Genomic DNA, 15,643 nt, shown 5'->3' on the forward strand with positions numbered 1-15,643 from the left:
TTTCTGTCTTCGTGAGGTTCAAATGCATGCTGCTTTGGCACTTCTGTCATGCAGAAGGCATGCAATCTTAGGTAGTATTTCATTCATGTAGTATCTATGCAGTATTCCTGCCAAAAATGCATAACCAGTATCTAATCATGAGGTGTCCATCAGACAAACCCAAACTGAGGGACATTCTAATAAATACTTCTCCTATAATCTTAAAAAAAATCAATATTACAAAAAGAGAGACTTGAGAACCTGTTCGAGACTAAAGGCAACAAAAGAGACAACCAAACGCAATGCTCAATTTCAGACTGGATCTGCACCAGGAAAAAAATTTTTACAAACGACATTACTAATTGGTGAAATCTGAGTACGGACAATACATTATAGAATATTATTGTATCAATGAGAACTTTCCTGAGTTTACTGCTGTGCTTGTATAAGATAACGTCCTCATTCCTAGAAAAACACACTCAACTATTTACACTCGGAGGGAGAGTCACAGACGCCAGCGCATTACCCGCAGCCCGGCAAACAGGCGCGCACGGAAAGGAGTCAGCGAGGGAGAAGGGAAGCACGCGGCCACACGGCGACCCCACGCCAAGGGCACAAAGGAGCTCTTTCTATTGTGATTGCAACTATTTTAACTTCGGATTTATTTCAAAGTAAGCAGCTTTCCAAAGGAATTGTTTCTGAACTCCACTCAAGTTCAAAATTGCGCTCAGCAGCGCCGTGCCACCATCCATAAACCACCGCCTCCACAGTCTGCGGCGCCGCGGCCTTCTCACGGGAAACTCGTCTCCCCGCGCCCTGCGGCCACAACCCGCCCCCTCCCTCCGCGGCCGCGGACGAGGGTGCGGCCTCACCTCGGCGGGGCAGCCACCGCCCAGGCCGTAGCGGCTCTTGAGACGCTCCACCACGACGTCCTGGCCCGGCGGCTTGACGAGTCTGGGCTCCATGACGCCCAGGCGCCGTTGTGCCCGGAGCGGCCTGGAAACGCCAGGCGCAGGGGCGGGGCTCCGCGGCGGAAGTGCGTGGGCGCCGGCGCGACGGGGAGCGGCGGGGCGGGATCCAGGGAGGAAGTGCGTGGGCGCTGGCGCAGCCGGGAGCTGGGCGCTGGGGCCGCCTCGCGCTCGCGGCGTTGCAGACGTGCGCTCGTCATGGCTGCCTGTCCTGCTTGGCGGTGTCGCGGCTGATTCGTTCGCTCGTGTGCTGGGGCTGATAAATGGTGTCTGATGTTCTTTTCCGTGTCTTAAGTTAAGCTCTTGCTCCTTGGGTTTTCCTGCGTCGTGTCGAAGAACACGGCCGTCCGCAGCGGTCGCAGCCCGCCCCCGGGGCAGTCCCCCGCATCTGCGGCAGGCGCTCCGCATGAGGGCCCAGCCTGCCTGGGAGGACCACCGCCAGGACGTGTCTAACCCGTGTGTTAGTGTGCCTTTGGACGCAGGAAAATACAGCTGGGTGGCCCCTGCTCATTGTGATCCACAGGAGGAGACGATCCAGATTGCTGCCAAGCCTCGGAGTTGGAAAAGGCTCGGCGGCTCCCTTTCCCCGCCACCGGCCTGTGTTCCACCGTGGCCCAACGGCAGTAGTGGCATGTAGGCTCCGAGAGCATTGCTGGCTCTTTTGACAGCTCCCCCGGGGCCTACAGCGGTGCCTGGCCTTTAGCAGGTGCTCCGTATTTATTGGAGTGCTGCCTCAACCTAAATCCTCTATTAAACCGGGACAAGAGGCCAGCCTGGTGGCCTAGTGGTTAAGTCACTTCTGCGCTCCCCCAGCCCGCCTCGGGTTCGCAGGTTCCCATCCCGGCGACAGCCGTACACACCACTCGGCAAACCACGCTGTAGCGCATCCCACGTTCAAAATAGAGGAAGACTGGCACAGGTGTGTGTTCAGCGACAATCTTCCTCACCAAAAAAAAAAGGGACTGATGGAGGGAAATAACTGAATATCCACTTAATTTCTCCCATGTATACAATTACACTAGTGTAATCCTTTACTTTTCTAAATTGTGATGTTCAACAGCACGTCTAGATTAACAACTCCTAGATTGGATTATCTTTAAAGTTCCACAAATGCCAAAATTGTATATAAGATCAAACTTTTAAAGTCATTATCTGGAAATTATTTAAACCAATACTTTTTGCCATAAAGTATTAAAGTGCACAAATAATTTTATAGTCTGTCGTTAAGCAAATTTTAATGAGAATATAAAAAATCCAGCCAGTTAAAAAAAGTACATTTCATTGTGGGTTTATAGCACATTAGTGACTAAATAACAAAGAGAAATCACAAAGTCCTTTCGTGAAATGTGACACAAAGTCTTTCTTATAAATGCTTCAGGCCACTTGTAAGCATCTTTGGAATACTAATACTTTTAGGAAAGTTGGTTTGCGTGTCATTTTATGAATTTTTTTGGTCAAAGTATTAGTTTTCAAAGCTTTTTAATTCATAACTTTAATGCTTTACGATAGCAATCAGTATAGAACTGTTCTCTAAAAGAATCTCTAAAGTGCATTTACTTATTTATTCTAAAATCATGACAAACACATCAGCTGTCCCAGCTGAAAAATTACAACACGCTTTACAGCAACTTATGTTACATAGGTTGCCAAAGGAGTTCTTCATATTAAGTGTGCATGTATGTAGTCCATGGTTCTCTTTAAGGTTCATGTGGTTCAAACTGATACCAAAAAAGGTTACCTGACATTGTGGCCAAATGGACTTAGTGATGGTGTTCCATCACTCATTACTCACACAAACCACCCATGACATCCTTTCCCTCCTTTGACTGGCAGCTGAACATGTATTTATTACAGGATAGACTATTTCTCAAATCCCCAAACAAGGGAATAAACCCATCTTTCACTAACCAAAATGAAGTGATTTCACTGGGAAGAACACAGGAGGGTGGAAGGCAGTCATTGTTAAGGATTGGAATATACAAAATTTGGTGCTTTAAGTAGATTCTTTGTAGTTTTATATTGAGTTGGGTGATAAGGAAGATTAGCCCTGAGCTAACATCCACCACAATACTACTTTTTTGCTGAGGAAGATTGGCCCTGAGCTAAAATCTGTGCCCATCTTCCTCTATTTTCTATGTGGGATGGGGGTCACAGCATGGCTTGATAAGCGATGCATATGTCTGTGCCCGAGATCCAAACCAGCGAACCCTGGGCTGCAGAAGCAGACCGTGTGAACCTTAACCACTATGCCACTGAGCCAGCCCCCAGTTTTTCTAACTTTTGACACTTGCCATTTCCAAATAAATTTTAAGTGTATCAAACTTGAAAAGGGTCATTTCCTTGGGAACTCTAGAAATTATGTGGCAGTTTGAGTTTACAGACTTTTAGTTGTTCTCCTTACTTTGGTTCTAGAATGAACAAACAACTAGATGCACAAGTAATGAATTTTTAAAATGTCATGGCTGTTAACAATTGTCACTTTATTTTTGCTACAAAATTCACCAGAAAAAGGTACTGCAACAATCTAGTATAAAGCAAATCTTTAACCAAAGAACATGGTATAGACCTTTTAAAAATATTCATACTTTATCACAACAACTGCAAGGAAAAGTTCAAGTTCTATCACAGAACCAAGCTGCAGTTTGAGGTAGTAGAAACAGATGACAGAAAAGTAAAAAACAACAACAAAAAAAAAACTAAGGAAATAACTCAACTTGTTTAAGATGTAAAAATTAATTCAATACCTTTGAAAGGGCAGAGGAAGCTACATATCATTTTAAGAAAAGAAGGTACTCTACTTTAAAAGTTAACCTAACTATACAGGAGGTGCAAGGATTATAGAAGAGCACTTTGGTTAAGTCTCTACCCTCTGTGGCTCTATCCATTCATAAGAATCTCTACGCATAAATGAGCACACCAATAGTTAAAATTACCAAATATATTTCAAATCTAAAATAAAAATTATCCAAGTTGTGGTCCCTTTATTCAAATAGTATATGCATGCAAGAGGTCCAATATCTTAAAAGGAATTAAATTGCATATATCATATTCCTTCAATGGTTTGAGAAGGTCTATTGCTTTTAACAAGATTAGTATTCCATTTTAATACAAATATGTCAGGAGTACATAAACACAAGTACACCTGAAATACACCAGTGTTTTAACTTTTATTTCACACCATGCACGGTCAATTATAACACATTAAAAAGTGACAACAGCTATAAGCTGCAATTTTACATTTATACATTGGAAACGTCCATTTTCAAAAGCTGAACATAATTACCATATTGTCATAATGGCTAAGCTTCAATTCAACTGTTTATACAGGCAAAATTTACTATGAAAAACAATGATTTTATATCTGTCCACATTCTGTGATACTAATTCTTCGACTAACAGACCCTTCCGGAGAACCAAATGATTCAATCTTTTTCACAGTATCCATGCCATCCTTAACAAACCCAAATACCACATGCTTCAAGTCCAAATGTTCTGCTTTTTTCAGTATTATAAAAAATTGAGAATTATTGGTATCCTGGCCTCGATTGGCCATAGAGAGTAGGCCAGGATCAGTATGTTTCACATCAAAATTTTCATCTTCAAATTTATCTCCATAAATGGACCGTCCTCCTGTTCCATCATGTTTGGTGATATCTCCCCCCTGAAAAAAGATTTAAATTAATAGGAATCCTGAATAAAATATTAAAATACAGAAAGAACTAACCACTATAGAATAAGTCCTAAACACCCAGCTTCCCTGAGAATGTGTTTTGAAACTAAGAAATAATGCATTTTTAAAAGATGACAAAAATGAAAAGGTCTTTTTCCCACCCTCAGTTTCTAGCAGGTTTCAAAGTATTAGAAATTTGAACCATCTGTGGGGATAGGAAATTGGGGTGTTGACACCAAATAATGTATGGAGAAGCTAAAGAAATATTAAGAAAACTATAGGTGAGGAGAAACACTCAAATTTCCCAAGTTAGTGTGTTACACTTTTGTAGACTTCAATTGTGAGACATAGTTAATACTTACTTGGCAAACAAAACCTGGAATTACTCTATGAAAAATAGAGTTCTTGAAACCAAAGCCCTTCTCTCCAGTGCATAGTGCTCTGAAGTTCTCAGCAGTTCGAGGAACAATGTTTGAAAATAATTCCATAGTTATACGTCCAAGGGGTTCATCGTCTGCGCAAACATCAAAAAACACCACAGGATTTGTCTCCTTTGATAACTCTGCTATCAGTGACACCTGTCCTTTTTGGAGTTTCAATAAATTCTGTTGACATTCTTCAAATTTTTCCTTAAAACAATCAGCCATTTCTTTAGTTTTAAATCTTACTGCAAGCTGTTCCACTTTGGCTTCTCCATCTATTAAACAACAACAAAAAACACAGTGACCTTAGTATTAAACTAACTGTTATACCTTTCTTTTTATGTATTTGTTATAGATTTTAGAAAAGTCCAAAAACTGAAAAGTAGTTGAATGTATAACTCACCAGCATAATCTGAAGCAGTCCAAACCAAAGCATTGTTTGAAACATTTAAAGGTTTTAATTCCATTGTTTTGGTAATAACATGGTTTGCACACACTTTAAAGACTTGGTCTCTTCTCATTAGGATCCGATAGTAATTCTTCATTGTATGCCAAAGAATCTTTATATCTCCAACACCACGCTCCTTCCACTGACTGACATCTCGATCCCATCTATAAAGTTTGGCTCTCTCTTTAAACAAAACTTCTTCATCTTCTTCTCCAGATTTTACTTCTACCTATGATAGTATATGAAATTATCTATAAGCTGCTGCTTATAACATATTCCATAACAAATTCCAAAGATTCAAATTCCTTAAGATACTGTCTTTGTAATGACATTAACAGTATCAAGATAGACAGTAATCTCTTAGGACTAAGCATACATCTGATTTGGGTGAGATGGTGAAGACCTGATTTGTCATTAAATATTTTTCTCTTATGTAGTATTCTTTCTTTTTGGAAATTAGACACATTTTTTTAACAGGATAGAAGCAATTTCAAAAAGAGCTCGTTTTTCCGAAATAAGCCAGTCTGAGAAAGACAAATAGCAGATGATTTCACTACTATGTGAAATATAAACAAATACACGGACAAAGAAAACAGTTCAGTGGTTACCAGGGGAAGGGAGATGGGGGTGGGCACAGGGGGTGAAGGAGAGCACTTACATGGTGATAGTCAAGAAATAATGTGCAACTGAAATCTCACATTGATGTAAACTATTATGAACTCAATAAAAAAAAAGGGAAAAAAAGTGCTTGTTTTTCAAGAGAAATTTAACTACTGATTAAGGTTGAAAACTGACAAAGTAATTTACCTAAGACAACATTCCGGTCCAGAAAATATAGTTTACTTTTGATTGAAAAGACTTTGACAAATAGGAGATTAGATTGTTTTTGCCCCCAGATTTATGATATGAAAGCAAACATGATATTCAAACAACATATGAAAAAATTTAGTTCTTCCCAACAATTTCATATAGAACATTCATAAACAATATTTACATATAAATTTGAACAAAGACACTTTATACATAAAGGCTGAACTTCTAATAAACAAAGAGCTTCTAATTAAAATTGTCAATATTCTGAAAGAAATGCAAACAAAGCTAGCTTAAAAATCTAGCCTAAGTTATTAGTAAGATTTTTGTTCTTTAATATTTACCTCTGGTAAGGAAACTATTGGTTCAAAATGGATATCTTCATTATGAACTACTTCTTCATCACTACCATCTTCATCTTCACCAACTTTACTGGTTGACTGTGTTCCAAACACAGCTGCTCCAGTATTTGCCCACTGGAAATTTTTATCTGATGAATAAATCAGAATATTTAAACAGTGATATCTATTTTTATAAATTCTTAATCCAGTTAGATTACTTTATCAATGCATCTAATTTCCAACGATGCAACATATACATCTAGTAAAAATGTTTAAAATTACATTATTCTAGCAAGTTCAACTCATGCAGTGAGCACACAGTATGTTTAGTACTGTTTATGTTTGCAGATATAAAGATAAGATCATCTGAGTCTTAGGTAAACTTCATGATAGTAAACCACACAAGAATTTTCGGTAATGAATCAGGTTCTTAAAAATACATACCTTGGAACTCTGAAAACTTAGCTCAGTTCCAAAGGTAGTTTATTTCATAAAACATTTTATCACGTGATAAAAATAACTTTGAACCTAAAAATGTCCTCAAAGAGGCCAAATCCGCTACTTCCAAATTAGCCAAAGCAGCCTAAACATGTTTATAATTTCTCTACCTCATAACTAGTGTTGGAGCTTAGATTTCCTGGCCAGGTGGTACATGGTAGCCTTGTGAGAAGTTCGCTGACTCCAGCTGATGGGATACCAGACTGTTAGGAATGAAAAAGCTCTCAATTCCCATGCAAAGGAACTAAGGCTATTATTCTCCCTCACACCCTGGAGAAGGTGAAAACAAAAAGCTTCTTCATTCTCCTCTCAACTGAGATGACCCAGCCTGCTAATACATTCCCCACTATCTTAGAAGAAAGAAACACCTCTTAACTTTTCATGGCTTGCTAATAAATTAATGCCTTAGAGAACCCTACATCTGGTGCTAAAAAATAAGACAAGAAAAATGTCACAGATCATTTAAAAAGTAACTCAGCACCTTGAAGAAAGAACAAAATGAATAAAACAGTAACGCCTCCTAGGCCAGATTTAATAGGGACAAAAAACAGAAAAATGCTTAAAAAAAAAAAGAAGAAAATTCTTAGGAAGATATTGCAAAAGAATGCTTCGAAAACAAAGCACAACCTCAAGTTGTGTGGGGGCTTCCTGAGAATAGTAACCACAGATCTAGATGATACACAGATTTGGAGCTCAAAAATAACTGCTTCAGGAACTCTCAAGCAGATAAATTTTTAAAATTATCCCAAATACCCTTGGGGTGTGGCAGAAAATTTCAAAATTCCTCTAAAGCAATAATTCTGAAAGCAAAAAGCTGGGTGCATATTACACTCACACTAAGAGCTTTTTGTAAATTACCAATGCCTAGGGTACCATGCCCAGAGAGCCAATATAACTATCAGGTGTTTTTTTGAAGTTCCCAGGAAATTCTAATATGAAGCCAAGTGTTGAAAACCACCGCTCTAAAGGGACCAGGATGAAGAATTTATACAGTAAAAGTATAAAGATATGCATGTCAATAATAAATTTCACAATAACAGTGCTAGGTAATAGTACATAGCAGGCTTCCACTAGCCGTTTACTGAAAACATTACAAAATCTGAAGGACATATGATAAATTGGCAATCACGGACAAAGGCCGGTGGTGGCTGAACAGGTGTTTCTTATGTTCTCTTAGTTTCCATATGAAATATTACACAACAGACATGGAAAGATTAATAGATCTGTGTAAACAGGACTTTCAGAAGAAAGTGAGTAGGAAAAAAAGGAAAAGAAAACAAAATGAAACAAAAATAAAACAAAGGAGATGAGCAACAACAATAAAATGAACAGATGAAGAAAAGTAATCACCACAGAAATAACATGTAAGAGAACAAAAAAAACTCTTTAAACCCAACAAAAACAAAAAGTTTAAGATCAAAAAGGTCCACACAACAGGAGCAAGTTTTAAAAAGATACCATCATTCTAGTGAAATTTATGACTTCTCTCAAAAGAAAAAAAGTCCTACAAGCTCTTAACCAAAGACGAAGGCAAGACTGAAATTGTGAATTATCAAGAAATTTACAAAAGTGTGAAAATTCCCTATAAAAACCGATGGGATACAAACACACTTGATTCCAGGGGATTTACAGATTCAAATACTATCCTGTGCTTGTTAGCACAATCCAACACACAAGAAAACTAATGATTTAAAGAAAAGTAATGACAAAATCTGGAGATGAATAAAAAACACAAAGAAAAGGAGAACTGATAAAACCAAAAGCTGTTTCTTTTCAAAGACACAACACAAATTCTTGTCAGATCTCAGAACAAAACAAAGTGAGGAATGTAGTTTAAACAAGAGCCTGGTAAATAATGACTGCAAAATGACCTGTAGCCATGAGGAGTCAGTGTCAGCGGGGAAGACTTAAAGCAAGCCTCCCTCAGGAGATCTCAGTCTTGCCTATCATACTTCGCAATACTGACAGGGTACTCTCAAAAGGGTACTGAATAACAGGCAACCTAACATCACTTTTCATGTGGTTTTTTGTTGTTGCTAATTGTATCCACTATACTGCTGTATTTGCTCACTTATCCTGTGACTTCAGGCTACTTCATAAAACAAAAATAAAGCAACTTGGTATCAGTGAAGCTATGAATTTCAACATAATGTAGTATCAGAAGGTAATTTCTAAAAGTTTTATATGTATTTCCATAAATGGCAAGAGCTGTGAAACAAGTGTAAATATGTGAGAAGGAAGAAACACTATTCTGAATTAGATTAATCATGTTAAGTATATTATTTATCTTCAATAAAATTTATTCCATAAATCAAATCTCTTGTACAAGAACAATTCAGGTGGTGCTATAATCAGATATATGAAAGACATTATAAGAATAAGAAAATATGCCAATAAACTTGAAACAATCAAGGAAATGGATTTTCTACAAATTATACCAAAATGGACTAAAAATAGAAAAACCATTGGAAAAGATGGGAAAGCTCACCAATTATAAATTAGAACAATAAGTTAGCACAACCATTATATTAAAATTCAATCCAGGATACTGCAAAAATAGAAAACTACAAAATCATGTCCTTAAAAAATACAGATGCACAAATCTTGAAATATTAATAAATCAAATCTAAAACTATAATTAAAAGAAGAATATACCAAAGTCAAGGTTATCCCAAAACTGGAAAGACAGTTTTGCATTTCAGGATGAGGAGGACTATCACCATGACTTATGATGAATTAAGAGAAAATTCTTATGGTTATATTAATAAATGTCAAAATAATACTAACATACAGAAGCCATTCCTTATTTAAAAACTAAAACTGGAGGGTGGGGATGAGGGAAGAAACATCCAACTGAGCTACGACACTGGGGCAAAGGACTAGTTCTCCCAGTTTTGCTTGATTCTCTAGTACGATCATTAAAACCTCTCCTCCTGATCTTACCTTTGGAACCAAAAGCAAAATCCCCAGAATTACTGGAAGCCAAGTCTGCAAATGACAGCCCTGTGCTACTTCCAAATCCAAATGCAACTGTTTTGTTTTCCACTGGCAAAAAGAAAAGAGCAATTTAATACTTCATTTAATATACACTGAATATCAAAGTTTTACCCAGGCCCCAGAAAGAATGAGGGTAGGACCTTCTACACTGCCGAGGGGGTGGGGAGTGGGGTATGGATCTTCTGGTTATTTCTCTGAAGAAAAGTTAGAAAACACATCCAATGCTGAGTCCCCTCAGTATTATTAGGTTTACAGGTACTATTCTCAATGAACACTACACTAAAATCACGCCAAAAATCACTTTTAAAAAATGATATAGATCTATCCTAAGCCATATATAGAGAGCTATATAGTTTCTGCTCTATACAGTCTTCTATAATCTAAAGCAAGCATTCATTCAAAGGCAGGACTTTAGGAAACAACTGCATAAAGATTTTTTTTGTTCTCTATTATCAATAATAAGCTCACAAAAACTGAATGTTTTATTTATATTTGGTCACCAGGAGTTTTGGGATCTTGTCTTAATTCTGCCAACGTGCAGCTACATGATCTCCAAAAGTCCTATGCCTTACTTTCCTCATGCGAAAACACATAATTTTAGGTCTGAAGTTACCTTTCTTTTGTAGCATGTTACGACTCTAAAGTGCCTATTATAAATGTAGTATTTGTGACATATTCAGGACTACTTCTGAAAAAAATTAGGTAAAATAGACAATGTACCCATATAAAGCAATAATTTAAAAGATGTCCCCACCTCCTAAAATCAACTGAAATGAAAACCAAGGGGGAAAACATGTCAAATATTAGTTTGCTATAACTGAATAGTTAACTTAATGTAGCCAGTAGAGAAAAAGAAAGACATCATAAAAACTTAACACCCCTACTGTAATGCCTACAATTACTTCATATATACTTACAACAATTTTAATATACTTCAGTGATAATATAATTCAAACAATATTTGAATGAAAATTCTATCATAAAATTTCTCTGTAAGTATACTATTGTTATTTATGCTCAGGTAGATAGGTGAGAATCACAATGCTCTGTATGCCCTAATAACTACCATTCTAACAATAAAGATACGTGTTTATTATCTTTGTTGGCAAGGCAGTATGACTTTCTGTTTATTACTACAAATATCTTACAACCCAAAATTTAAGAAAGGGAACTTTTAGGATCTGCATTTAAAAGTCTCTCTTCTCAAAAATATAGGTATACCTTTTGTAATATATGCCTAGAAAGAAGGTTTTTGTAAACATACATCAAACTTTACCTTGGCTTGTAGAATCTGCATCATTTTCCTTTCTAGTAGACAAATCTACAGGTTTGTCCACAGTTCCAGAAGAAATAGGTGGTGAACTAACAGATTTGGTAATAAAATCAGGTTCTTCAGACTTACATAAAAACGGTACAGTCACTTTAGTCCCACCTGTACACACACTGTCAGCCGTGCTAGTTATTTCCTCATTCTGGGATTTCTGCAAACAGGAAACGAAAAATAACTATGCCATTAAATACTGATTGACAAAAGGATTGTATACCCTATTTTAAAAGAAACTGAGGACCTGGAGTTCTGGACAAAATGGAGTAAGCACACTTCTTCACCTTATCTCTCTGTCCTATGCCGTACTCCACCCTCTCTCCCAATACCTACAGCTGAATCAGACTGAAACAGATAAGGCAACTGTAAGAAGCCTCTGAAAGGTGGATGAAAGTAGGAAGATTAAGAATCTCAAGACATGAGGGATAATCTGGTGATGAGAACCTTGTGGGGTTTGTTTTGTGCCCCACCTCCAACCCACAAACCAGTGGGGTACTACAGCAGCCCAAAAAACTGGAGCTGCAAATGGCACAGACGGAAAAAGTCCCAGAAAAGCCGACTCTCTCTGGCCAGGGGGTGGGGGACGTCATGAAATGATCCAGGTGTTGAATGATCAGAAGAAGACTTTAAAGAAGCTATTCTAACAATGCTCCTAGGGGTAAAGACAAATACACTTAACAGAAATGAAAAGACAAATCCTCAGCAAAAAAAATTGAAGGTATAAAGAAGAATCAAATAGAGATTTTCAACTGAAAAGTACAGTAACAGAAATTAAAAACTTTACAGACTTTATCCAACAGCAGAATACATATTCCTCTCAAGCTCACATGGAATATTTACCATAAAAGACCACATTCTGAACCATAAAACACACCTCAACAAATTCTAAAGAACAGAAACCACACAAAGTATACTCAGTTCACAATGGAATTAAACTAGAAATCAATAACAGAAATATAGCTGGAAAAATCCCCAAATATTTGGAAATTAAACAAAACACTTTTAAATAATACACATCAAAAAATCTTAAATTAAAAATTGTGAACTAAATAGACATGAAACTACAGCTTATCAAAATTTGTGGAATATAGCAAAAGCAAGGAAGGGGAACTTTCTAGTACTGAATGCATATATTAAAAAGAAGATCTAAAATCAATAAACTTCCATCTTAAGAAACTAGAGAAAGAGGGGTTGGCCCAGTGGTGTAGTGGTTAAGTTCACGCGCTCCGCTCTGGCGGCCCAGGGTTCGTGGTTTCAGATCCCAGGTGTGGACCTACACATCGCTTGTCAAGCCATGCTGTGGCGGTGTCCCACATACAAAGCAGAGGAAGACTGGCACAGATGTTAGCTCAGGGACAATCTTCCTCACCAAAAAAAACAAAGAAAAGAAACTAAAGAAAGAAAAGTAACACAAACCTAAAGCAAAAAGAAGAAAAGAAATAATGAAAAGTAGAGCAGAAATCATTAAAACAGAAAATCAATAGAGAAAAAACTCAACAAAATCAAAAGCTGCTTCTTTGAAAAGGTGAATAAAATTGATAAACCTCTATCCAGGCTAACCAAGAAAACACGAAAGAAAACAAAAATTACTAATATCAGAAATGAAACAGGAGCCATCAGTACCAATCCATGAACACTAAAAAGGTAATAAATTTTTTTTTTTTAAAGATTTTATTTTTTCCTTTTTCTCCCCAAAGCCCCCCGGTACATAGTTGTATATTCTTCGTTGTGGGTCCTTCTAGTTGTGGCATGTGGGATGCTGCCTCAGTGTGGTTTGATGAGCAGTGCCATGTCCGCACCCAGGATTTGAACCAATGAAACACTGGACCGCCTGCAGCAGAGCGCGCGAACTTAACCACTCGGCCACGGGGCCAGCCCCAAAAAGTTAACAAATTTTAATGAACTTTGTAACTTCATGAACAGCATTATGCCCACAGATTTGATAACAGATGAAACGGACCAATTCCTTGAAAGACACAACCTACCAAAACTCACACAAGAAGAAACAGATAATCTGAATAGGCCTATATCTGTTAAAGAAAATGCATCATCAATTAATATCTTTAAAAAACTTAAGTATCATGCCCAGGTGTTTTCAGTAGTGAATTCTACCAAACATTTAAGAAAGAAATAATATCAATTCCAACAATGTCTTCAAAAAATTTAAAAGCATAGGGAATACTTCCTAACAACATACATGAAGGAAAAATTGATAGGAGAAATAGGCAAATCCACAATTATGCTTGGCAACAGTCCTCTCAATAATAATCAATAGAACAAGCAGACAAAAAATTATCAAAGATATATTAGACCTGGATAACACAGTATCATCTAATTTGATCTAATTAACATTTATACAATGTTCCACCCAAAAACAGCAGACTAAACATCTTTCTCAAGGACACAATGAACATTCACAAAGACAGCCCTCATTAAATCTATAGAACTGAAATTATTCAAGATATGTTCATAGACAATAATGGAATTAAATTAGAAATCAGTAACAGAATGGTATCTGGAAAATCACCAAATATGTGGAAGCAACATACTACTACCTAATGCATGTATCAAAAATAATGTCTTGGGGCTGGCCCCGTGGCCGAGTGATTAAGTTCCCGTGCTCTGCTGCAGGCGGCCCAGTGTTTTGTTGGTTCGAATCCTGGGCGTGGACACGGCACTGCTCATCAAACCACACTGAGGCAGCGTCCCACACACCACAACTAGAAGGACCCACAACGAAGAATATACAACTATGTACCCGGGGGCTTTGGGGAGAAAAAGGAAAAAATAAAATCTTTAAAAAAAACAAACATCAAAACCATAATGTCTCAAGGCAAATAAATATTTTGAACTGAATGAAAAGTGAAAACACCACATATTAAAACTTGTGGGATGGAGCTAAACAGTTCATAAAGAGAAACAGCATTAAACATTTATATTAGAATGAAGAATGATTTAATCAGCAACTTAAGCTTCTAATTTAAGAAACTACAAAAAAGCAAACAGGAAACAACTTTCAATGGATTAATGAATAAACTGTGGTACAACCATATAATCGAATACTACTTAGTGATAGAAAGGAATAAACTATGTATTACTACACACAATAACTTGGATAATCTCAATAGCACTATGCTGAGTGAAAAAAGCTAGTGTATCAAACGTTACATACTATATGATTCCATTTATGCGTTAGTCTCGAAAAGGCAAAAATACAGAAACAGAAAACAGATCAGCAGTTGCCAGAGGTTATGGGAGGATCTGAATACCAAGGGACAGTATGAAGGAATTCTTTGGGGTGGTGGAATTGTTTTATATCCACTCTGTGGTGGGGATTACAAGAATTCAGGCATGCATAAGAACTCAGAACATACACACACATACACACAACAAAAAGTGAATTTTACTCACGTAAATAAAAAAAAATTCATACAAATGAGAAAAGTCATTATCTCTTAATTTACTGAAGCACAAGGAAAAGATAATTCATACTATGTTTGTGTCAAATAGCTTAGGTTATCATAGTATGGCTATTCATAAAAGCCAAAAAGTGGAAACAACCCAAATAGCCATCAACAGATAAAGAGATAAAGAAAATGTGGTATATCCATACAATACAATATTACTTGGCCATAAAAAGGAATGGAATAGATACATGCTACAATGTTAATATACCTTGAAAATATTAAGTGAAAGAAGTCATACACAAAAGGCCATATATTATTATGATTTATTTATATGAAATGTCCAGAACAGAAATATAGAGACAGAAAAATACATAAGTGATTACCTAGGGCTAGAGGAGTTGTGTGGAAATGGCGAAGGGTAGTGACTGCTAGAGGTTTATAGGGTTTCTTTTGGGGATGATGAAAATGTTCTAAAATTGATTGTGGTACAGTTGCACAACCACGTGAATATACTAAAAAACCACTGAATTGTACACTTTAAATGGGTGAACTGTATGGTATTTGAATTATATCATATCACAACAAATGTTACCCAAAAAATGTAGGCTAGAGTACTTAGGGGAGGGGAGTGTTTTAACTCAGCTCCTAATGCATCCTCCGTTAGAGTTCTTGAATAGAAAACTCCAGGAAGACAAATCAAACTGTTTTGTTGCCCAATCATCGGCACAGTGCTAACTCATGGTAAACACTTAGAAATACAGTACCCTTAGGCATTTTAT

At 37.1% G+C, this 15,643-nt stretch overlaps 2 protein-coding genes across 26 annotated transcripts in view; both read right to left on the reverse strand.

Annotated features, from left to right (window-relative positions):
- The window catches only part of CCDC138 (coiled-coil domain containing 138), an 82,298-nt gene extending 79,038 nt beyond the window's left edge, over nucleotides 1-3,260 (reverse strand). For 9 of the 22 annotated variants that reach the window (XM_070511494.1, XM_070511497.1, XM_070511493.1 and 6 more), the window contains exon 1: nucleotides 852-1,018. In XM_070511494.1, the coding sequence (XP_070367595.1) occupies nucleotides 852-944 (93 nt within the window). In that variant the 5' untranslated portion in view covers nucleotides 945-1,018. Of the gene's footprint in view, nucleotides 1-851 lie in introns of all 22 variants that reach the window. The other 13 variants (XM_044773116.2, XM_070511491.1, XM_070511498.1 and 10 more) reach the window with 6 other exon arrangements.
- An 830-nt stretch (nucleotides 3,261-4,090) lies between these two features.
- Nucleotides 4,091-15,643, reverse strand: part of LOC106823941 (E3 SUMO-protein ligase RanBP2) — an 87,691-nt gene continuing 76,138 nt past the window's right edge. For all 4 annotated transcript variants that reach the window (XM_044773110.2, XM_044773109.2, XM_044773106.2 and 1 more), the window contains 6 exons: nucleotides 11,410-11,614; nucleotides 10,080-10,181; nucleotides 6,642-6,787; nucleotides 5,443-5,716; nucleotides 4,980-5,314; nucleotides 4,091-4,608 (listed from right to left, as the gene is read on the reverse strand). In XM_044773110.2, coding sequence (XP_044629045.2) covers nucleotides 4,303-4,608; nucleotides 4,980-5,314; nucleotides 5,443-5,716; nucleotides 6,642-6,787; nucleotides 10,080-10,181; nucleotides 11,410-11,614 — 1,368 coding nt within the window. In that variant the 3' untranslated portion in view covers nucleotides 4,091-4,302. The remainder of the gene's footprint in view (nucleotides 4,609-4,979; nucleotides 5,315-5,442; nucleotides 5,717-6,641; nucleotides 6,788-10,079; nucleotides 10,182-11,409; nucleotides 11,615-15,643) is intronic.

The sequence above is a fragment of the Equus asinus genome, chromosome 6, assembly GCF_041296235.1.
Source record: "Equus asinus isolate D_3611 breed Donkey chromosome 6, EquAss-T2T_v2, whole genome shotgun sequence".
NCBI classification, from domain to species: Eukaryota; Metazoa; Chordata; class Mammalia; order Perissodactyla; family Equidae; genus Equus; species Equus asinus.